Here is a 25,581-nt window from a genome sequence, read left to right as displayed (position 1 = left end):
GAAATGTACTATTGGGAATTGAAATATAATTTGAGTTGTATGAAATAAAAATCATATATATTTTATCATCTAAAATGTTATTGTCTCATTGAATCAAAAAGCTGGACTAATGAAAAGCTAATGAAAAGGAATTTAGCAAGAGAATCTTCTGCCACCATATTTACTGATCTAAATGAGATATTCCTCAAAGTTAACACATATTGGCTTACTTCCTACACATCACAACTAGTCTTAGTGTACTGTTTTAGTACATTTGTGTTGATAAATGCACCGATACCTTTAAAACAAAGGCTAGAATTTTCTTGTGCTCATTTTATATGTTCAGATATTTGGAATATTTTACCTTGCTTCTTCATCTTCTTTCTTTTCTAAGGCTTCATCTGTTAGTCTTTTCAAAATCTTTGAATTAATTTCATCCTTATTTGCTAAGTATGTCCTGTGTAGTACACAGGCTCCTGCAGTACAAGTACACAACAGTAATGAGTTTTATGCATCTGTATAAAATCAAAGTTGAGTTAGGAAAATTATTTAATAAATGATAGACAACTTTCTTACTTCTTTTTAAAGCCATATATACCACTGAAATGTTATTATACTGTTGCTTTTTAAAGTTTTAGAGCTTTGCTTTCAATTTCAAGCACCTAATAAACTCAGTCTGGGATATGGGAAGGTTATGATGAAGACTATAAGGGGAGACAGCACTGAAAGTATTTATCTTACATTTCCGTATATCCTGCATTACTCCGGCATTTATATTGTTTGTATGTGTACAAGGAAAACTATGAAGAAACAAATGAAAAAGATTCAAATGAAAATATAAAGAATGTACATACCTATACTACTACAGCTGGTTGACAGAAATAAAGAATATGCTCTTCCTACTAGGAACGCTACTGACTTATTTACTTTGGCAAAGAGATTTATGTTATATGGCTGTGTAGCTGAAATCCATTTCCATTAGTGGAGTTATGCCAGTTTAGACTAGTTCAAGGAATAGCTTACAAAGTAATGAGTCAAAATGCTGTGAAAATGTAAACTCCACAACTACATTATTATTTAAGCAACAGAAATTAGTGGAAATCAAATAAAGAGTTAACACAATTGCCCAAATGAAAAAGAAAAAAACAAAAGAATAAAATGAAACAAAATAGCTAAATTCAAGGAAACATATCCATAAGCAAAAAGCTACACTTTTAGCCAAAACCTATAGCAGACGTTACCATCTAGTCTCTTTCACCTCACTTTACTCATACTTGTTCCTCCCATATCTCACATGATCACTATCATCAACTAACATAAAATGTATTTTTATCTAAATTTGAACTGTGAGAAACATGTTACTTAACTGTTAGGAACATTGGTGTTGATCTGAAGCAGATGATAATTTTGTGTGAATGGTTTGTATTTTAAACCACTACTTTCTATTAAATTTATTTTTTAAAAAGGGAGGTTGAGTGAAGGGAATTTTTTAAAAATGTAGTTTGTAAACTCATCTTTACATAATTCTGTCTCAGTATTCTGTAAAAAAGTTGTGAGAGTTTTCAGTGGCTTTGCCTGGTGGCCCAGGCGTGCACTTTCCCATGTTTGTGTTTTCTCACAGTATTATGAGAAGCAGCAATGCCAAAGAGCATTAATTTACTTCATTATTCAGAGTCCAAATGACATTGAATTAAAGTGAAGCAGCTTTAATTACAGGATTATCATATACAGAACATCCAGAAGAATCACAATTACTATACTATAACTAACCATTCTTTCTTCCTTGGGTACCAGCACGTGTGTTTCTCACTCAAAGGATTCAATATTGTTTCATCTGATGAAGGATTTCAGTATTACTTGATCAAATTGAGCAAGTGACCTATAAGCCTTTAGAATAATGGATATTAAATTAGCAAAGTTCTAAGTGGCTGAGCTGAGAATAGCTGCTGCTGGTATCAACCAGAAATAAGCTAGCTTGCTAATGGAGCAGGTTTGTAAGTAGCTCAGCTGATTCTGGTTGAAAGAACAATGTTCTTCCAATGTCCTGTTTTAATGCAACTGGAAGTCTGTTAAGAAAATCTCTATGCTACTATTGTATTTCACTTCGATTTGTTATGATAGGCTACAAATAGTATGACTTGTATTCAATTTGCACATGACTTGTTTCAAGCCAAGACAGTAAAAATATATGCTTTATCATTTAAAGTATGTTAATTCATTTCCTCCCACCACTGAATGAAACTGAAGAAAAATAAGTTGTCATTGATTCATATGAAAGCCTGATACTGCTCCAGGGATAAAATTAGGGTATAGACTCATTATCATCTCAAATACATTAAAAATGGGAATCGTGTATTTATCTTCCAAGCCTGAAATCTACCTACACATAGGGCCAAATGGGTTGTAATTAAGAAAGCAGTCTTTTTTGCTCTGTGAAATAAGGACTATAACAGTGTTAGTTCAAACAGAGGCACCATCAGGGTTGCAAGCACAAAATTTAAGTTTCATGAAGGACCTCTCTAAGTTCTAGGAAAGACTTATGCTTATGCTTTAAAGAATCTGCCATCTATCAGACTAGAGAAACAGAAGGTGACTGTGTGGAAGAGATGGCTACCAAGCGTATAAAATAGATTGTTCAGATTAGAACAAGTAATTGAGAGCTAGGTTTTGAGAGCTAGTGGGAATGGCAGAAAGGTGTACATTGCAGGAAGGAAGCACATAATTTGAAAGCCCTAGAGAGGTCTTAATTTGAAAGCCTCTGCTATGGACTCCCAAGTTCTTCCTTTCCCAAAAGAAAAAAATTGGGCAGTTACTATTGACCAGTTTTCAACATGGTTCCCATGAAGAATTATCTATTCTCAAAGTGTCTGATCTAGAATAAAGCCTTTCAGGGACGATGAGACAACCTTTTCTTTTATCCAGTTAATTCACTAATTTGTTAAATTCTGAGAAGTGAAGAAAAAGTTAATGTAATTCTGAAAGCATCTCTCCCACCTCAGTCCTATCCCTGCAGAAAAGGCTAGAGCTTGACTCTTGCTGTTATTTAGTACACTGTATTAACAGTACATTACTGCGTGCCAACTACATGAATAAGGTGCTTTTTGTGGTTGTAAGAAAGGACAATGCAGTGTGTCCCAGAAATCAGGTTCATGAACATTTCAATATGCTTGAAATGTCTGGGAAGCAAAGATGAGGCATGGAAATGCAATTTGTCCTTAAGTTCTTTCTGTAAGTATCTGAGATGAGGTCTTCTTGAGTCATAGGAACAGTAAATACAATTTTCCAACAAACACTGGATCTAGAACTTTCTCACAGAAATGTTCAGTCTGTATTTAGTCTGTATACAGCCTCCAGCCACACTGGAAGACTTTTAGTTAAGATGTTTAAGGTGTTACAAAATTTTACGAAGCTATGTGACTAAATAGTTCAGGTACCATAGCTGAGTTGTGAGGATCATTAGCTGATCAGAGGACATGCTTCTGAAAAGCTTTTTTTTTTTTTAATATCTGTTCCGAGTAAACTGTGTAACCTTGATTTGCTCAGGTTGATTTTTATATTCACGGATAACGGTTTGAAAAGCTCTCTGGATTGAATCTAATATCGGGCAGTTATTGAGCTTTCTTGAACTAAGTGTGAATAGACCTATCATTCTTTTCTTGAAGGCCTTTTATTAAAGGACTGAGTTGAACAGGTAATGACCAAACATTGCCACAGGGCAATGAAACTTATGGTGTGGTATGAATCAAGCAGGCATAATCCATTAAGACATGATTTGGCAGGCAAAACTTTTAACAGTGTATGAATCTGTTCAGTATTTCATGCCAGGTACCAACCTTCCTTCCTCCTTGAAACAATATGGTAAAAATCCCTTCCTCTGAATTCATGGGTACTAAGCTATTGTATCAGTCTGTATAAGAAGTTGCTCAACTTTTTTTGACCCCAGGATGGAGAAGAGGATACACCTGCATAAAGGTATTTCTCCCCTCCTTTTCTCTCAAGCAGAGAAAGTTCACATCTATAACCTGATTTTGCAAGTGGGGAGACCAGTGCATAGGCAGGGAAATTTGACCGAGAGTCACATTGCAATCTGGTAGCCAGCCAGACATGGAATACAAAAGTCTGAAACTGCAAGAGTCCAGTGGTATTTACTGCTGATTGTAAATAGGAGGAAATTGTAAATAGGATTATAAATAGGAGGAATTTCCTTTACTGTTTTTGTAAAGCATTCCTGTTTTCAATTCTGTGTAATTCCCTTATTCCAAATTGCAAGAAATTTGGGGTACCCTTGTTGATTCACTGGATTCTTCCTTCTCTAGACCCCTGAAAATTTATAAATGGGACATAACTACTAGTTTTTCTTATAAGTGTGCTTTATATACAGATATCAACACAGAAAAAAGAAAATATTAGGTGTCATTAGTGTGCATTTACTAACCATCTTTTTCTGTATCCTTCAGACAGACAACAGTGTCAGGTAGGAGTCCTTTTTCTGACAAAGCTGACCAGTGATCTACTGACAGAGGGTAGTTATCCACTACCCATCCTCCTTTTTCTGGAGCACCAGGAAACCTGTCTTTGTTCTTCTTCATAAGCTGTTATAAAATGTCAGGTTCAGTAACATAAAAAGACTAAGATAGCCTGTGAACCATTAAAAAAGATTGCACAATAAAAATTATTTTCTAAATCTTATGATTTTTCCCTATTGTCATTTCAGGTCAATAAAAAGTAAGACATTTGTAACTTTATATGTCTGAATAAAATAAAAACATTTTAAATAAAAGGAGATTAATGTGCCAGTGATTTTTAAGGTTGCTTATAAAGAATTTAGATTCCAATTTCAAACAATTTAACACAAATTTAAAACAATTCGAGATTCTTGGATAAACCTTATATACAATTTTTTCAAACACTTTTATCTGGTGTTGAGATCTTTAATAGTCACTAAGAGTATAAGAATAGGGCAAACATACAGTGATGCTTCCCTCAGAAAATTCTCCCAGCCTTTAACCATTTGTAGCCCAGGTACTTTGCAAGACAGAAATAATTTGTATATATACATATAGTCGTCCTCAATAGATTTGTCTTTCATGATCTTGCTCAGTCTCTCCTCAATCCTATGTAAGCTTTCAGACTACGTGATATAAACTAAACTGATCTTTCAAATGGAAAAATTAAGAACATATATTGATAATGTATAAACTGTTACAGGTTGCTCTTAGAAAAAAAAGTGCTTTGCTATATGGTACTTGTAGTTTTACCTCTGCAATAGCTCTCTCCAGTACTTCAGCATATATTTCAGGTGACAGTGTAACTTCGGAGACTGATGCACTTTTTATGGCTTCTTCTACCATCGCTTGAACTTCTGGGTGGTCAGCAGTTATCTCTGATATTCCTAAAAATATAGGTTGTTTTAAAGCACTTCACAAAATTCTGAAATACTTATTTTCTTTGGCTAGGAATGACTGCTAGGCAATTAAATCCAGCCACTTCATAATTACAGTGCAGCAGTCATTTTAAGCAATATTACACAATCATACTGAGAAAGAATCAAATACCAGTTCTTCTGAATGCAGTTCTAGAGGGTATTTCATAAAGATAAGTTTCAAGATCTTGGCTTGCTCTCTCATTACAAAAAAAACCCTTTTAACTGTACAGTATTTTCTACCACTAAGTGAAATATTGTTTCAATATGAATGGAATGATGTTTGTGTACTAGAACAATCAGGCACCTGCAGCAGCTGAGATTTGATTTCTCTATGATTCCTAAATCAAAAGGTTGACCAGATTAATTTAAAAATAAATTCAAATCATAGATCAAGAGAGTATATTGTCAAGAATCAAGAAGCCTGCATTCCCTATGATGCAAAAACCGTTCATATTGGATCCATATTTTGTTACTAACTGCTGACACAATGGACTGTAATTGTTTAAAAAATTTTTTAAGGAACACTCAGAGTTAGGTCACAGTTTACATACTAAGTTGATAGAAATTGGTGAAGAACTGTTTTAAGCAACTGCAGTATCTACTATGTGAAGAGTATAATTTGGAAAAAATGTCGTATTTACTTTCTGTAACTATGCCAAGAGTTTTCACTGATTGTGTTGATACTTTTTACATGCATAAATTTACCCTTTATCAGGTTATTTTTGCCAAGTTACAAACTCCCTGGGAAAACGACAATATCTTACTGTTTCCATTCTGCAGAAAAACTCAACCCAACCCAATCCCAAACCCAAACAGACTTTACAGTTATCATAGCTAAAGATATTATATTCTACTTCTCCAGTTCAAGAAATAGATCTTTCTTTAGTGCTCTCTTCAATGTCTTTTGCTGGTATAGAATGTCATAAATTAAAGGAAGAATATAATTGAAGGAACAAATGTTTTTCATTAACAAGACAATGAAAATTGTAAAACTACCTCATAGCCTCACTGTCTATCCCTGAACTGGATTTGGGAGCACTCAGGACATTCAGGGGACCATTTAACTAATTAGATTGATATATGTCTTTTGCATAATTTTTAGTGATTCTCTGAAAAGGCAGAATTTACTAGGTAAATAAATAAAATAATTTCATCAGGAATAGGATATACTTTCTGGGATAGTTACCTCTAGATCTAGATTCAAGCTTCCAAAAATATTTAATTTCCCCTTCTGAAGCCTTCTTACTTTCTATGACAATTTACATCCTTCAGCTGTTTGTAGTTCTGTTTTGCAATAAAAGTGTTTGAGCTCTCCAAGTTTATTAATTAAGATTAAGTTCTCATTAATCCTAATGTGATTTCACAAACCTGTCCTCAAAAGTATTTACATAGCCAGGAATTTGGAACATGACACTGTTTAATGGTTTTAATTTTGGTGTCATAGTTCACCATTATTCTTACTGCAACGCCAATGGTTTTTGTATCACTGTCAGCTTCTATGTTTTGCAGCACCAGAGGAATAGACTGCCTTCCTGTCAGATATGTATTTACCCATGAGTAAGTCAAATATGGTGATTCCTTGCTTAGTTGAATGAGGCAAAATGGCTTGATTGTCCATTTGAAACATAACTAGAGCTAACTGGAAAAGGCCATTCCAATTCAATGGAAAATTTTCATTTCAAAAGAAATAATTTTGAAAAAAACCCACTAAATTTCCTGCAAAAAGAAAATCCAAATTTTGTTTAAAAGATATTAAAAGAACATGTTATTTTCACCTTTTCAAAATATTTTCTGAATTCATCAAGCTGCAAAAACCTGGGCAGCTTAAGAAGCCTAAATGTGTCCAGAGCTGGAGAGTCTTGTGAATGTGCCATCTGAGACAGCATAACTTGGAAGGCTGCTCCAAAGTGGAAAATCTGTACATTGTGGGTTCACATCAGCCTAGCTGACAAGCTGCTTTCTTGAACAAAATTTCAATTTTGCAGAGATTTAACTTGTCAGAAAGTTATTCAAAGTTTCCAACCAGTATCAGTCAGAATGAATTTCTTTTTTCAAAAAGAGCTCAGAAAACTCTTTCTTACATATTCATGGTCTCAACTTCAGGGGATTTATATATAATATCAAAAATACTGAATTCTCAAAAATACTGAATACTCAGCTATTCCTTTCACTGCATGTTGTTTTAGTTCATATTTAATGCACAAAAACCGTAACAACTTCTGTAATATTTTGTAAGTCAAAGTGACAGCAATTGCTTCAGTTAAATAACCTAAAGCAAATTAGATAGCTTCAAAGACCATGGAACACCTTATTCACCTGATTCTCTTGACTGTTTTTCTAATTCCAACCTATTTTTCACTGCTGTTATAGCCTTTTCTACTGTATCCCTTCGCACTTGCTCAATTCTTACTTCTCTTGATTCTTCCATATGGGGTTGAATTAGTTTGGCCATATCAAGAACCTAGTGAAATGATTTGAAAAAATAAAAATATCACAGAAGAGAAATATAGCATCTGATCCAACTTCTATACAATGAAATTAATTCAGAAAAGCTCCGCAAATTTCAGAAAAATTTACTTATCATTCAACTCCAGGGTTTTTTTCCTGTGGAAAAAATAATTTCTAATTTTCATTTACATTTAATTATCTTAATACAAAAGTTATTCACAATATTGTTATGCTAAGACAAATAACTGACATATAAATATTTATCTTACATAGAGGGTAAATAAAAAGTATTTTTGAAATTTAGCTACTTTTATATAAATGAATTTCACTAAATTACTGTTTCCTGTGTAATCCATATGTTTGCAATGTGTATGTTAAACACACAACACAATAAGAATGTGCTTAACTGATTCCCAAGCCTCAGCTGATACCCTTGTTACATAAGACACTTATAAACCTACCTTTCCTTTATATTTGTGTGCAATTAGGTTACAAATAGTTGTTCTTCCAGAGAATGGAGGACCAAATACTAGTACTTTACAAGGAGGAAGTGGCATTGGTGGTAACAGGTAAGGCCGTGGATTCAACATAAATGTTTTCAATGCCTCTGGGGATGACAGTACGTACATTTTACCTAGAAAACTTAAAGCAGAAGAGAAGCTAACAGTTATAGACAGTTATCTTACAAAATAGAAATAAAAATTAAAAGTGTTGAATTCCGCTAACCTGACAGCCAAGTCTGGGTTTCCCATTACAATATCACCTTCCTTTAGAGCCACAGGACATGCTTGCCCCCACCTGCTTCTACGCCATCGATATCTGTGTGCTATTAGTTTGTAAGATGACAGAACCCGGAAAAGTTCATCCTGTTTATTAAAACAGCAATAACAGCATATGTAATTTTTGCCTGAAGCTACATACATCTTGTTCTTAGCCTGTTTTGAAGTATTTTGTTGGAAAATAAGCAAACCTAAAAAGAAAACCACATCACGCTTTTAAAAATATTTTTTAAAAAATGCATATTTCAGAATTGTAGGACAATTTTAAGGAGAAACCATTTAGTTTTTAAATTTTATTTAATAAAAATAGTACTTAAAATAGTTCCTGTAGGCTTCAGTTATTATTTATCAGAAATTTAAAATGATAAAGAGGTACAAATCAGCCATTTATTGAAGATGACAGAAAATGGCCATGTTTTCTTCTAAAGGGGATGAAGAAAGGACCACGGTCTGTGTGGGGGAGTAGCAAGGCCAAAATATCTCTTTTAGGCATGCAGAAATGTCATGTGATAGGAGTAAGTTTAATAGACCTTTTACAGAAGGTGAATAATGAGTGAATTCTAAATTTTATGGTGACTCTAAATTATTCAGAATAGTACAGACAAGTGCTGGCTGTAAAGAACTGCAGAAGGACCTCCAGTATCTAGGAAGCCAGGCATTAAAATAGCAGTTCTACACAGAAAACAATGAGTTGTCATTGACTGTTACTACTCAGGAATAGATCTTGGAATTGTAATATATACTTCCATGAAAACTGGTCAGTGCCCAGGAGCAGTCAGAAAACCATCCTGAATGTTAGGAATATTTAGCAAAGAGAGAATAGGAGATAAAGGTTTATTTTTCTGTTGCATAAATCCTGCCCTCATGTTTACTGCTATGTGCATTCTGTTACCTTAATCTCAAAAAGTACACAGTAAAATTGGAAAAGTTTCAGAAAAAGGTAATATGACTGATCAATCATACAAAAAGATTTTCATGTAAGAAGAAATAAGATGACATAAACTGGAACTCTTCAGTCCAGGAACAAGACAGCTACATAAGAACAGGACAGAAGTCTGAAATAATGAGTTAATAGAGGGCAGATACAGAGAACAAAACTATTTACTGACTTTTGCATATCATCTAGAGGACACTGAGCTAAAGGTAGCAGGTTCAACACAACGGAAGCAATTCTATATATAATGTCCAGTTAAGCTGCAGAACTCCTTGACCCAAATACTGTGGACACTAAAAGCTTACACACAGACTAACACAAACACACAGACTAACTAAATAACAAATACAGATGACCTCTGACACAGAAAGTCCCTCACTTGTGAATTTGTCAAGGACTGAGAAAACAGAAAAGTAAAGGAAGGGTGTTTCTCTGAAAATGCATAGCAGGGCCTCCCAGTTACAGTACCATTTATATATTCAAAGTTTTGTTTAAGAAATAGGAAAGATGACTGCAAGGGAATATAGGTGAAGACATTTATGCAAAGACTTCTGGTTTTCAGTTTTATTTGGAAGGGACACAAATTATAATTGTCATGATTCAGTAAAATTCAGCACTAACTTTTCATGTTTCTAATTAATTACAGAAAATACAACATATGTGATTTCAGCTATGCAGGATGCTGCTAAATTTGTATTAGCACACTGTTTCTCATTCAGAAAAATAGTAAAGACTGAGCTAAGAGTCAGCTGCTGAGATTGTTACCTTTTGGCTAAAGTTTCTTTATTTTCTTGGAAGGAATTAATTCTTCCTCTATTGCTAAAACAAACATTTTGTTCAAAATTTTATTATAATAATCTAAATTTTTTTTTTAATGACAGACTTTCTTCTTTTCATACTCTTTTAAGTGAATTTCAGTCCCAGAATTATCTTAAATTCACATTTCTGGACAATCAAGGCTCAGAAAATGCCCTTATTGGATGGTAAAACAAGCTGGTTGCTGTGAAACAAAGATGTTATAAGCTTACAGCAGAAAAGAAAAAATATTTTTATACTTATTACAGTCAATCATATTTTAGAAAAGCACACTTACATTTTCCAGTCCCTCCAGTATTTCTTCTTGCTGACTTTGAAGTCTAGTAATAGGAGCTGCATTTCGAACACCCAGAGACTGAAGTCGAACTACTACTGACTGAAAAGAAAACAGGTCTTGACTTAGTACCAATCAAAACTTCTTTTGTGATCCAAAAGGACGCCCAAAGTATTTTTAAAATTGTAACTTATTATTTATGTAATGGCTACATATAAACTAAGGCCCAGTTCCTAGCTTGGAGTCATGCTAATTATTGAGCTGAGTTTTAACAAGCTATTTGGTAGATACAGGCAGTGCAAAATGCTGAATCACAGCCTTTGTATCTCCTCATCATGCTATGAATCCCAAGCCTTCTAAAGGAATAGGCTGTGAAGGATTCTTTCCCACAAAGCAGTGGAAGTATTCAGATGAGCTCCAATCTGAAAAGGAGGAAAGTCTCTTTAGGACATCAGATTATACACACTTGGAAGTAATACAACTTTGGGTAATTTATTCTAAAAGATACTTAAACCAATGTCTACCAATGAGAATCAGATAATATTAAATTTAATTGAAGTATTTCCTGAATGTAATCTTGCTTGAATGCAAATGTTCTTGAAATGAAAAAGCAAATTTTGTAATGTTTGGACTAGTTTCATAATAGGTCTTTGCCTTACTTATAATTATAACGGTTGGAATCATTACACAACTTGATTGCCTTTACTATAAATTTTCTGTTGTAATGTTCACAAACAGATCATAAAGGAGGGAATTTTATGTTCCAACTTTGCAAAATTAGTGGGTTTTTTCCCATAGGACTGCTATTGGTAGTAAAGTTAAGCATAAATTAAAATAATACTTACAGAATTATAATTGATTCAACTTGTTTCAAACAAGAGAGGGGAAACTGCAGGAGCAGCTCACTTCCTACATTGTCAAAGACAATCTCTCACTTCATTTGCAACCCCAACTTTTTTGCAACTTTAGGTTCTGATTTGAAGCAACTCTTATTTCTGAGGCAGAGGATATGATTATTTATCTTCAAATTTTATGATTGTAGTTTTTTAAGAGGGAGAACGAGTTGCTATGTTATGAACTAAAAATCTAGACACAAGCACTCAGCGGAATTGTTAAAAGAATGAAGTGTCTTCTATTACACTGTAAGATAATATCCAAGTTCATTAAAAATCTGTCATTATTTTAGACATCAGCACAAAATAAGCCAATTCTCTAAATATATCATACTGAAAATGTTTTAATTTCTCATGGCAATAATGATGATATTTTACACTAACACACAAAATAAAGTGCTAAAAACAGATGGATACAATAGAAAAGAGTTGTTGTTGCTGCCTGAAAATATTCTCATGTAACATATATGTAAGCCTGGGGGCAGTGCAGTGAATCTTATAATTGTTTTAACAGAGCACCAAAAGCAAGCATTTCAAAAGTCATGTTTTCTAATAGTAATTAAATGAGTTTTATACGCAACTTAAAATTTTGCCAACACCTTAATATAGAAAACACTACACAGAATTGAGAAATTATTTTCTAGCGGAGGTTAACTAAGTTGGTGCATAGCTTACTTACTACAAAGAGATCATCTGGTTGCTGATTTCCATCAACTTCAATAAGATATTGGCAATCCTGTTCAGCCATCAGGTCCTGTTTAAGAACCAAGATACACTCATCAATTGAGTATAGTTAACCAGATAATGAGACTGAAGCTCATTCTGTTCCTATACATATCAAAGGCTGGACTCCTTTGGACTTCAGCTAAACCAGGATTCACTGTATTGATGACTTATTCTGGAGAGAAACTTTTATTTGGTGATGGATAAATACAGAGAGAATTCCAAAACTGGAGTTACAATAGGTTCAGAAAACAGATTAGGTATTCTAGCTCAAATGCAAGAGAGCTACAAAGAATCAAGATACAGTAATGTTTTGTGTACAAATTCAACTTCTAATTATCTAACTACGTTAATTCTCTGCCGGAAAATGGTGACAATGTCAATAACAGATTTCTTGGAAATAGCAGCCATGAGACCAATGTTTTCATTTTGGTCCTGACTCTCACTTTCTGTAAAATTTGAACAATATATTTGATTTTTCTTATGTTCAGTTTTCCCATTAGTAAATAAGATATTAGACTAAAATAAGACATCCTATGTCTGTTGTTAACGTCTCTGTCTGAGGATTGAGAATACTCACTCCGTTCTTGACAGATGTTGGTCTAACACCAGCTCTGATAAAGCCTAGTGAAGGTGACTTTACAACTTTGTAGATAATTTGTTCCAGTTCTTCACTACACTTATGGTCAGAGTTCATTTTCTTGCATCTAGTCTAAGTCTTCTATACTATAAATTATTTGTCCTACCTTTGGTAGAAATAGATAATAATTAATTACTGCTTTCTAATATTCTTCTACAGAGGAGATAATAGTTTGTGTTTCTCTTCTACACAATGGTCTCACTAGTACATCCATAATATTTGCTTTTGTACAATAGCATCACATTTATTGACTCAGTTTATGACTAACTAAAACACCACAGATTGCAGATTGTCTGAAGTACTGAGGTCTAGCCAATTATTTCACGTTGTAGTTGTTCATTAGGTTTCCTCCCTAACTGTAGTATTTCACACCTATTTCTACTCAATTTCATCCTAACAACTTACCACGAAATCAAAGTCTGTTCTCCAAAGTTCTTTTGACCTATCCCAGTTCACTGCAAACTGCACATCTTACAAGTTTTTTACAATTTCATCATCTCAACCTCTACCTGGGCCAACGATAGATCTGTATGTTCTTTTAATGTATTAGTGGATCACTAAGTATGTTCACTAATACATTCATCATTAGTGAAGCCTAAGTAAGACCTACCAACTAGCGGCATGTGTTGAAAATGTTGAAGTTTGGTGTACATCCTGAAGTAATTTAATCTAAACAACTTTCTATTAGTTTGCTTACGAGAATTCCATGTGAGATTGTATAATGATTAAAGATATCACATTTTTTGCTCTCTCCTTCACAGTAGTAACAAGTTTGTTACTCTAGCAAAGAACATTATACCAGTTTTACACAATTTTATCTATAGGTTTGTCTAATCCATAGGGAAATTCAAGGGCATAAATAAACAGTAATTGTCAAGTGTGCAGCAAACATGAGGTGTTTGCAGTTGCTTTTACCAGGAGATTAAAAAAAAAAAAAAAAAAAGAAGAAAAGAACGAATTATTGCTTTGGACCTGTTCTGGTTTTGGTGGTTTTTTTTTTTGGGGGGGGGGGGGGGGGAGATACATAGTAAATCCGACTTTCCTGAACACAAAAAGGAAAGAAAAAAACAATGTCAAAGCTGCAGAAATTAAATAGGTGATAAAGCAAACTGATGGGCTAATTATTGTGTATATAAATCTGCAGGCAATGAAGCAGGTGAGGAAGGGATTCTATTGGAGTGGAAGGCAATGGATGCAAAGAGCAGATTTTTTATGGGATTGCATGCTAGAATGGACTTCGGTAATGGTGCTGATAGACTGGGCTCTTCAAATACTTCACTTCCTAGATTTAGGAAGTGTCTGTGGTGGCAGGTATCATTTCACTTTTAAAACTCGAAGTTGATTACTTTATCTTGACTCTAGAGTAGAAACAACACCTACAGATGACAACTTTGTATCATTGATTTCAGTATGAATTTCAGAACTTGGGGATATGTTATAGCATACCTTGTGCCTACCTCCATACAATAAATCTCAAACTAAAAAAAAAATTAAAACAGTACAAGATATTTTTTTAAATCTTTTGTTATACATAATCATATTATTTTGCTTTGTCTTACTTCTAAAGGACGAAGCATTATATCCTTATACATTCCAACTCTTTCCTCTGCATTTTCAAGAATGTCTTCAGGCCTCTGCACTAACTGATGCAAAAATTCTGCCATCGTAAGTGGATCTTCTGCAGTCTGCGGAATGAAAAGTTAAATATTTCACGATACAGAAATAAAATAATGTACTAAACTAATTTTTGTCTTTACTCAAAGGTAAATAAAGTAGCTTTCCAGAGTATTGCAATGACTATTAGTCCAGTGATTGCTGACTGTGATCCTATTCTGATGAAGTGTAATTTCTGCAAATTGAGAGAAATGTGCCTAGAACTTGCATTGATATATCTAAGGTCAGCATTAGAAACCAGAACAATTCAACCTGAATTAAAAATGAATAGCTTCATGAAAAAAAAGAAAATGTATTTGTAGTAGTCTAACACCAAAACCAGAAAACAAGCTAGTATCCTGCAAATACTAGAAAAACTTGCTACAATAAACAGAAATTAATAATGCTTTTATTTGCTTAGACCCAGAAACAGACAATATAGTGTCACCATTCTCCTGATACACCCTTTTAACTTATGGCAAGAAAAAGTTCAGTGACTTCTGAGTTAGAGACTGAATTCAGGTTAAGCTATACAATAATCACCATTTGCTGTCATTTAAACCTACCATTTAAGTATTATCCCACATCTCTTAAAGCAGAACAGAAACTGAATTAAGATTAAAGTTGAGCAAAATTAATTCATGATGTAGTATGGTGGTATTTTAGAATATTGGCATTTGTTCTTCTTTGTCTAGAGTACACTATAATACTTTGCAGTGTTTAGAAACTGGCAATATTTACCTCTTCTTCCTGCTCTTCATCTTCTTCTTCACTCTCTTCTTCATGCTGATCTTTCTCTTTCTTATGCTTTTCAGTAATGTTAGCATCCCACTGGTTCCTCTGATATACCCGCCCAGAATCAGGGTGTTGCTTTTGTCCTGATATTCTTTGGCATAAGTCATAATCTGAACACTAGCAAGGAATAATTAAAAGGAAATCATGTGTTTATGTACTGCTATAATAATATTATTTTCCCTGAAACTGCAGAATGGAGGGTAGGAGTCTGTTTGGGAAATCTTTGGATTCATAAACTTCTCCAATAACATTCTGAGTAAACAAAATTTTCAAAAGCAGCAAATATTAAAGAAAGACTTAAACACTTGCATAGTTTTTCCCCATCAGCATTTTACATTCCGTGTCAGCAGCGTAGCCACTACTTGAGCACATTTTACCATGCAAGTTATACCTTGTAGTATAAAGAGTACAGGTGTAGTTTATGGATAAAAGTGTTTTCCAGACAGGCTTGTGATTGCCCTTGCAATTAATGCCAAAGTGGTTTAAACTTGAGCAAGATCAAGTCAATTTTATTAGGTCCCTCTGACCTCTCAGAGCTCTACTGTTACCCAAAAAGCATAGTGCCACTGCATCAGAGGCTAAAGGAGTTCAGCAGTTTGGAGCTCTGGAAGAGGAAGCAATGGTCTTTCCATAAAAAGCCCTGCAGACACAAATTTAGTTTAACATTAAACACAGATAAATCTGGATGTGGTTTGTGGTGGTGAAATTATTAATATTTAAGATTTGAGAGGTCTGCTGAAGAAGTTTACCCTAACTAAAACATTCCTAACTAAACATCCTAACTAAAACATTTACCCCAACTAAAACATTCCTTTCAACTAAAAGCTAACAGTCTGTGACTCTTTCCACCTCCCCACTTCTGAGCTAAATAATACTGGGTGTGCCACCCCATAGGCTCCTCCTATAGAGCCTTCTTTCTACATTGCCACATTATGTACTGTTTGATTCCTTCTTAGAATTGTGGCTGTTAGCAAGCTACTGAAGGAGTCAATCCATTCCGGGGATGCATACCTGACTTTGTTAACATTGAAAGGATTGTTTTTCCTCACCTCTTTTTTTTTTTTCTGAAACAAAAAGCTGGTTGAGTCTCTGTAATCACTTAACAGAGAACAAGGGAGCAGAGGGGGAGATGCTGTCTGAATGTTTGCTTAGTATGATCATAGTTAATAAAGCTTCTGTCTGACCTGTCCTAAACTGTACTTGCATTAATACATACTTGGAGTCCCCTGATCTCCAAGAGGCCTTAAGATGGGTATCTTAAAATTCTACTATGGAATTGGGGGTGGGGCACAACAAAAAATAGATAATGATTCTTCCTTTCCAAATCACTAACACCTACCCTTCAAACATATATGAAAAACCTGACATAACAAGAAAATATTGTAGCTGTTAAGGTCAAATTGTTACAGAAATGAAGAACTGATTTCTACAGAAAATACAGAGCTTTTGAGATTGCATTGCTAGCGACAGGCATACTACACTCACTTTCAGATCCCATTGCTAGCAATAGGCCCACTACACTCATTTCCTGAGGCATCCCTTGAAGTATTACAGTACTTCAGGATATTTCTATATTTCTATGGTGAGTCATACAGCTGACATGACTGCTATATGACATAGCACATTTTGAAATAGGGAAGGAGAAATTTGATCAGATATGGTTCTTTTTTCAAAGATGCATTGTCTGTCCTTTTTCTTGGAGAGACAAAATTTCTCTAAATTGGTCTGCTAATAACAGTATTTCATTATTCCCAGAGCTATCTAGAGTCTCCCTTCTTCCTTTCTTTTTGATATAATGAAAATGGTTACAATTCTGACATATCTGTGAAAACAGCTTGAACCCACTGAAATCAAAGGCAAAATTATTCATTTGACTTTGGGGCAAGGATTTTTAATGAGCATTCAGTCTCAGTCTTCTTTCCGGAGGAGAAGATAATGTAACTACATGAAGTCAAGAATTATGTTTTCTTTCTAGTGTAGCTAGTATCACTCTTCTATTTCTACTGTTGCACATGAAACTATACAACATATATTCTCAAGAACTGGGATTTCTCACTCTCTGGCATTAAAACAAAGATTTTCTGTAGCTGGAAAAAATCAAAACTGCCTGAAAAGCAGCACAAAAATATGTTTCTCTGATGTTTTAAGGTCTTTCCATGAGCATAGAAAAAAAGGTTTGAAGTAGGCATTCACAAATTTTCATTATGCATGGTCAAACAAATTAGGTATCAAAAGTATGGAATTAAAACCAACACATACTTAAGTCTGGCAAAGTGATAGACTAGGTCCATGCACTGAAGCTTAGCATCTGACAAACCACACAGATATGACAACTGGAATCAAAGTCCCAATGAGAATGGTGCACAAGACCAGAGGCTGATTATTCAGAGTTGCCTTGGCAGTCATTCTGCACATTCAGAGTAAAAGATGGAAATAAACTAGTTGATAATAAATAAAACATTGCAAGAGGAAGGGCCTGAACCCTTGGTCATGATTATATATACTGTTACTTTGTCCGCATGGAGTCTGGCAAAGTTTGGTGTGGGCCAGCTATTATTCTCCCTGGTGAATAGCTGGGCACAATCTGGAGAATGGCACAGGCCTAGGGCCTTTCCTAGCAGGCAGTTTGGACACAGTCACCCCATTCTGACTAACAAGACAGGTGAGCTATGTTCTGCCAAAGCAGTTGGCCTGATATCTAAAGAGTCACTGTTGCCTTGTTTTATTTACTAATCTGGACATAGCCAGCAAGTCCATTCTTTCAAGTTCCTTTGAGAAAGTCCTCATAATCCTACACTAACAAAGGTTTATGTTTCTCTAGTTATATCCAAGTCACTTATGTAAAGTATCTGGTATGTCACATCACTACTCATGAAGAAATTGAGATTTGTAAATAAGATGAATTAATAATGACCAAGAAGCAGTTTCACAATTAGTGAGGGAAAAAACAAAACAAAATAAAATAAAATAAATAAACCAAAACAATTTGCTTTGTAACTTCCATATGTGAAAAGTTTCTTCCTGAAATACATGAATGGCAGGTGTACATGTATGCAAAATCCTGTAATAATCAAGTTATTCAAAGGTTTTTTTCTTGGAAACCTGTATCTTCTAATTCATAGAGGTGCTACTACACCTGCTACAGAACTGTTACTGAAGTTTTAGGAAATGTTCATTATTTTACATCAGCAATGCTTATAATGGAACAAACTAGTGTAATCACATTCCAATATAAAAGAGAAAAATTTATTATTCCTCAATAAATACTATACTCAAATGCACAGGGGAAAATACTATCTTTTGACTTATGCAGCATATGAATCTACTGATTAGAAAAATCACTAGCAAGTTACTGAAGATGACATTACCTTAATGTTAATCAGGAAATCCGGTTTTAATTTTAGATTCTTTATTTTCTCTATTTGCTGTGAAACAGACATGTATTCCTCTGAGAGAGAAGGAAATCCACTGAGAACATAACCTGCCGAATACATTTTATTAAATATATCTTTTAGAAGGTTATGTCAAATATAGGACTAGTCAGACTCATCTCCTTTAAACAATACATTTACTTAGTGGTACAATTTTAAACCACGTACATGATATAACACTGTTAAAAAAATTGTGCACTCATGTCTACTTCAGATGAAATATAGACAAAAAAGTGTGTTGTTTTCAACTTGATATAGGGCTCTCAAAGTTTATTAACTCAGTTAAGAAATTGTCCTGGTTTCAGCTGGCATAGAGTTAATTTTCCTTCTAGTAGCTGGTATAGTGCTATGTTTGGGGTTCAGTATGAGAAGAATGCTGGTAACACACTGATGTTTTCAGTTGTTGTTAAGTAGTGTTTAGACTAAGTCAAGGATTTTTCAGCTTCTCATGCCCAGCCAGCAAGAAGGCTGGAGGGGCACAAGAAGTTGGGAGGGGACACAGCCAGGGCAGCTGACCCAAACTGGCCAAAGGGGTATTCCAGACCATGGGACGTCCTGCCCAGTATATAAACTGGGGGGAGTTGGCTGGGGCAGGTGGATCACTGCTTGGGAACTAACTGGGCATCGGTCAGCAAGTGGTAAGCAATTGCATTGTGCATCATTTGTTTTGTATAGTCCAATACTTTTATTATTATTGTCATTTTATTATTGTTATTATTATAATTATGAGTTTCTTCCTTTCTGTCCTATTAAACTGTTCTTATCTCAACCCACAAGTTTTACTTTTTTTCCCCCTGATTCTCTGCCCCATCCCACTGGGTGGGGGGAGTGAGTGAGCGGCTGCATGGTGTTTAGTTACTGGCTGGGGTTAAAGCATAACAGAAATATAAGAAATATGTAGACATTAAAGCTCATATTTGGACCACCTGCTGCACCTGCCTAGCTCAGACCTTGTAGTGCCTAAAAAGTAACAAGTTTTCAGTGACCATTTTTGCCACTAAAAGACTTTGTAAAAAGCATTACAAAAAGTAGCCACTCTATGATACAAAGCATTTAAAGGAGGAGTCTAGGCTTTTTATACAACTTTTAAAGGTATTCGCTTCTATAGGCAATGAAGGGAGCCTGAACAACTCTCTGGGATACATAGTGCTCCTGGATGTCAAATCCTCTCAAAAGGATGCACTATGCACGCAGTATGCATACTGAGGCACCCAACTTGGTAAGCATCTATTCACTCAGGACTCAGAATGCTGACTCCACTTTGGCAAACAGACACCGACTATACATGACAGGCATGGTGGTAATAATACCTTTTTCTGGTATTAGAGTGCTCAGCCCCACAGATGAGTGGGGCTTCATGTTCCTAGGAGAATACTGTAACTTCTGATGGCTGCACGCAGTGCAGTAAGAACTACTGTCTAGCAAGGAACTCAATATTCGTGAGGCCAGAATGAGCAACTAAACAAGAATCAGGTGGATTTTTTTAGCCTAATAATGAGAATATTGCCTTAGAGAAATGGTGCATGCTCCAAATCCTTAGAATTTTATGTGATAACATTTAAATGCAAGTCTATGCAGCACAAAAACATCACAGCAGTCTTTGCAGGACGTATTAGGACTGAAGTCTCCTCCTTTGGGGAGCTTCTATCCATAGATGCAAAATTTATAGAAGAGGATAAGCAAGAGAGAGCTTAATGTATAGTCATTCCTCTGGGAAATGAAAATCCTGGATTCTAATTTGTAGATGCCTTCAGAGAATTCTAACTGGTAGTGAGATGTGGGGAGTCTGCACAGCCTCTGCTTATCAACACATCCCGGACAGCAACAGCTGATGTGAGAGGGAGTGTCACATGGGAAAATATTACCCTGAACTGCTTGTTCTCTGAGAGGGTGTTTGCCCCCAAACCAATAATGTTGTGGGGAGACTAACAATGACAAAGTTTACCTAAGGCAGGGGATTACCATGAAACTTTTGAGGAGAGAAGGAACCACCTTGAAAAGAACCATCAAAATTCATGACTGGGGGAAGAGACCTTAGAGTGAGAGCAAGGTAAAAGAACAGCAGCCTAACCAGGTTGGATGTGCCAGCACTGCAACCTTCTGTCTAGGCCTGCCAGAGCAGCCTCCCTGTTGGACACTGCAAGCAACCTGCGTTTCTACTACTGGACTGACAGAACAGGGTTAAGCTTAAACACAGTGACCCACACCTGGAGTGTCTGTAGGGGAGCTCATGGGGAGCTTTCTCACTGGTGTGTGCATTAGTAGACTGTAGGAAATGGCACAGACAGACAAAGCTAGAGCACGCACATTTCCAACAGAAAGGGTGCTTAAATAGCTGAACATGCATTCTCAGAAAAGGGAATGTACGCTTGTAACTTCCACCCATCTTTGAGAGAGAGTTTGCATGCATAACCAGGCAAGTTTGAGTATACTCTTTGGAATTAGTTTTAGGAAGGTGTTCAGAAATTTGCAGGTATGTATTAATATTTGGCAAGTGCCTAGTGCTGCGGCTTGTCTGTTGTGTAGCTGATACTGAACCTTTTCACTGATACCAGTTCACTGATTGTCAGTTACTTGCCGTTAATAAATCAATAAACAACTTTGGTACTGATTTGATTTAAATCATGCTAATTGAGCAGTTTCCCCCCCGTGATAATGACATAGATTTTTCCTTTGCAAATATTATTTAGGTTAACATGATATGAACCTCTGGTTGTCTTCTTGTTCTATTAAAAAAAAAATAAATTAGCAAGTATATCAGCTACATAGAGGTTATAATTCTGTATTTTCTTACCTATAATACCCTAAAATACAAGTATGCTTGTTATTTTCCAGTGCCTATGTTATTTTAAAAAGAGATACTGCTTATATCAAAAAACAGTTTTAGAAGCTTTGTATCTGACCTGCCTCAGAAGTAAAAAAATAACCCAACCAAAACTCTGGTTTTAGTGACTTACAATTTTTAAATATTATAATTTGCTTTAGCACTTCTGAATTTCTTTGACAAATCAGTCTCCAACATAATATGTGCTTATTATTTAAGTCAGAAAATATAATCGAAAAGAATTCCTTATTGCGTGTACTGTTTAGAAACTTGTATTTTGCACTGTTAAAAACAAACGTTAAAAGTAAAAGACTCAGCCTCTCATACAACACTGTTTCTAAAATCTTTAATGAATAATTAATAGCAAATTGACTGATTAGTTCCTGCTGAAAGCCTACTTAACCTTTCCAGGGATTATATTAAGATAATAGGTGCTAAACAAAAAGTTATTAGAACTAGAAAATACTTAACGAAAATCAGTTTTGGAAATGAGTTCTAGTTGGCAGGAAAAATAGTGAGGATGTAGGTTATTCTACACCTTGCTGCCTTGGGGGATGTGTAATACAGATATTGGCTTGGCTACAAGAACCAAACTTTTACCAACTTTATAGTCATGTTTCCAGTCTCTAGGATCTCTGTGGTCCTCTGTCATATACACATCTTGGGCATTCATCATCAGACTGACTCAAAGAGGGGAACTCAGATGACACAGATGTCTCTTCAGGCTTTTATTAAAGTCCTGACATATGGATTAAGAGACTGGCATTTCTGCTGCTACTTCTTCCCTCAAAGTTTTTGTTTCCTCATCATCTCCTTTTTTTAATTTCTTCACTATTTCTCTGTCTTTTGCCTACTGTTTTAAAAGCCTGGTTTCACCAGTTAAGGCTGCATCTTTTGCAAAACGGTTGACTAGAGAAGGGGCAAAAAACACGGAACTGAAATCAACTGAAAGCTTATAGAAGCGTGCTACTTTTCAGAGCAGTAGAAACTTAACATTTTCTTGGCACTATACCTGTCTCTCTCCTATAGTGGGAATTTCAAATAAAAATCAGCACCAGAAAAAGAAACCGCATTTTCTTTTACTTCCTTTCCACTTAGCAGTATATTTGTTTTCTCTTCAGGAAAGCAGGTTCAGAATCCAGTAAGACCTGTAGCACTATTCTTAATTGCCTCAATTAACATAATCTTTCCTCAAAAAGAAGAATTATTCCCACTACCAATACTATTCTCATCTAACTTACTCTCAGTGACAAAATGCAAAGGGAATAAACAATGTTGTAAGAAAAAAAAAAAAGACTGTAATACTTTGCATTTTCAATAATCTGTTTTCCTTCTTTTTCATTATTTTAAACGTTTAAAATATTTTTGCTGGTGTTTTTCTTTTTTTGTTGTTGTTGTTGTTATAGAAGTATTCAAACAAAAAAAAAAATCTGCATTTTAAATCCTAAAGCTTTTCTAACCAGATTATATTGTCACATGAGAGTCATAGCAACACTTAAAATCTGGGGCAAATTAATTTTCTCAAAAATTAACACAACATAGGACTGGTATGACACATTCTGATCTTCCATATTGGTAAATTAATCCCTAAATACACTCTCAGTTTATGGATATTCCACAACCTGAGGAGCACAAGAAAAAGTGCTACAGTCTAATGCAAAATAAATTATATTTGAGCAGTAATGGAGGCAAAGTGTGTCAAAATTATAGCTAGCTCATCCTAAGAAGTTTAGGCTATAAATACTTACCAAAATGAGCAACTTCTGGTGACTCAATCTTTTTCAAAATCATTTCTGTAACCAGTTCTTCTGAAATACTTTGACCTTTAAAAAGCAATTCTTGACACTAAGGTAAAATGCAAAACATAGTCTTATATAATATGTATTTGTCAAGAATGTGACAAAACATACTAGAAGGTTAGACCTTTACCTTAAGCCCATATTCTGTTTCTTCATGAATATTCATTTGAATTACTTCTAAAGCTGAGGAAGCACATCAGACAGAATAAAAATAATTAATAAAAAATATTTTATATACAGACATGTACATGCAGATACATACATACACACACACATAGGAATATGTATGTGTGTTCCATGCAACTAGACTATTTTTGAATGAGTAGCCATTATATTTAGGGCCTTTATTATATTTTGTCCATCCAGAACTTGGTGCCTTCTGACAATGTCTGGGTAGATGTTTTTCCCTACAATTTAACCCTATAGATACTACAGACAAATGCACAACAGCAGCCTTGCAAGGTTATTTCAACTACTAATTTATATCAAATTAGCATTACTGCTGTGTAATCCAGAGATGAGTATTTGAGCTCAAACACTTCCCAAATTTTAAAAGCAAGTTTTAGAAAAAGAACTGTTCAGACACACAAACCCATGTGCTTTAAAAAAGCCCTTAAAAACCTACTCCTTATACAGTCCAATTATCTAAAATTAAATACTAAATTTGACACCCATCAAATTCAAAGACCTGTCCTCTGTCTCTGTAGACAGTGACATCATACCAGGATGATCCTGGAATTCTTTCACACTTCCATACCATTAAAATAAGCAGACAATTAACGAAAGTTTTCAAGAATGACCCTTAAGGCTACGTCTATATTACTAATAAACCAGGCCAGGGAAAGATCCTGAAGCCAGGTGGCTTATGCCTATACAGCTAAAATCTTTCTTCTCGGAACATAGTGGCTGTTTTCAAACGGTTCCTATGAGTAATGACTGTTGCACATACTATCCTTCATACTATGAACGGATGTTCGGGAGAGCAGTATTTGCCATGGGCCAAAACTGAGACAGGGAATGTACTAACAAACAACACAGACAACTGAAAATCAGCACTGTACATGTACCCTGGCCCTGTTTTATTTATGAGTATTGACGTATTAATTGGATAAATGGATAGAAAGTATTTTGTCAAATTAAAAAGACTGTGAACACCTTTCCTATTTAGTAATTCTCTATCTTGGATTGTTTTTTAAATAAATAACACAGTGCAGGACAGATATTGATACACTGCAGCAAGACCGGTGGAGGGCACCAAGATGATTAGAAGTGTTGAACTAGGAGATGATTAGGAGAGGCCAAAAGAACTGGCCTTGTTCAGCCTGGAGAAAACAGGACAGCTGTAATTGCTGTCTAAAACTACTTACTGGGAAGGCACAAAGACAGAACCACTGTCTTCACAGAAGTGCAGATAGGACAGCAAGCAACAGACACAAGTAAGAACAGGAGAAATTCCAATGGGGTAATTAGGAAGAATTTTTCATCATGAAGGTAGTCAAACATTGGAAAGTGTGCCGAGGGAGGTGGTGGAGTCTTCGTCCTTGGAGATAGTCCAGATTCGAAACAGCCCTGAGCAACCTTCTTTAGTTGGCCCTGCTTTGAGTGTGAGGTTGGTCTCAGTGACCTCTGGAGGTTCTTTCTGAGCTAAATTAGTCATGTTTCTGTATGCTGAATTTGTTTCTTTCTTTTTTGATGTGGAAAATGAAAGAAAACCATTAGCGAAAGTTGAAGGAATGTGTGTATGTACACGTGTGGGTACACTAGACAAAAGGAGATTAAAAGAAATACCATGAGCAAAAGAAGAACAGAATAATTCTTTGAATCTACTAGAAATAAGGCACAAAAATGCAATAAGTGAGATTTACATCAGTCATTAAGAAAAACCTTCTAATGGCAAAGACTGTATTACAGAGATAGACAGCCCAGAGATTTTTAAAAACAAAATTGACTGACATTTGTCAGTAATGGTTTAAATACATTCAAACAGTATGGACTGGCTTAAGTACATTCCTAACGTCCCTTCTGATTTTGGTTTGATCAATGTTTTGGGCCAGGTATTAATTTTTTGTTAGACAACCCTATGAATTAAAAATTCCATATTTACATAAGGCAAAAAAGCACTGAATTTTACCATATTATAGTTCCAAATCTTCAAAATAAGATAAAGA

The 25,581-nt window shown here is 35.0% G+C and overlaps 1 protein-coding gene across 1 annotated transcript in view; it reads right to left on the bottom strand.

Annotated features, from left to right (window-relative positions):
• Positions 1-25,581, bottom strand: part of AK9 (adenylate kinase 9) — a 71,947-nt gene that overhangs the window by 41,195 nt on the left and 5,171 nt on the right. The window contains exons 4-16 of the mRNA XM_075047026.1: positions 23,544-23,596; positions 23,363-23,459; positions 18,728-18,840; positions 15,306-15,476; positions 14,471-14,596; positions 12,228-12,302; positions 10,659-10,757; positions 8,579-8,718; positions 8,314-8,494; positions 7,721-7,865; positions 5,238-5,371; positions 4,415-4,571; positions 344-455 (exon numbers count right to left, since the gene is read on the bottom strand). Of these exons, the coding sequence (XP_074903127.1) occupies positions 344-455; positions 4,415-4,571; positions 5,238-5,371; positions 7,721-7,865; positions 8,314-8,494; positions 8,579-8,718; positions 10,659-10,757; positions 12,228-12,302; positions 14,471-14,596; positions 15,306-15,476; positions 18,728-18,840; positions 23,363-23,459; positions 23,544-23,596 (1,603 nt within the window). The remainder of the gene's footprint in view (positions 1-343; positions 456-4,414; positions 4,572-5,237; positions 5,372-7,720; positions 7,866-8,313; positions 8,495-8,578; positions 8,719-10,658; positions 10,758-12,227; positions 12,303-14,470; positions 14,597-15,305; positions 15,477-18,727; positions 18,841-23,362; positions 23,460-23,543; positions 23,597-25,581) is intronic.

Source organism: Buteo buteo, chromosome 15 (genome assembly GCF_964188355.1).
Source record: "Buteo buteo chromosome 15, bButBut1.hap1.1, whole genome shotgun sequence".
In the NCBI taxonomy this organism is placed as follows: Eukaryota; Metazoa; Chordata; class Aves; order Accipitriformes; family Accipitridae; genus Buteo; species Buteo buteo.
The sequence above is the reverse complement of the archived record's forward strand: the minus strand, read 5'-3'. Positions and strand labels throughout refer to the sequence as shown.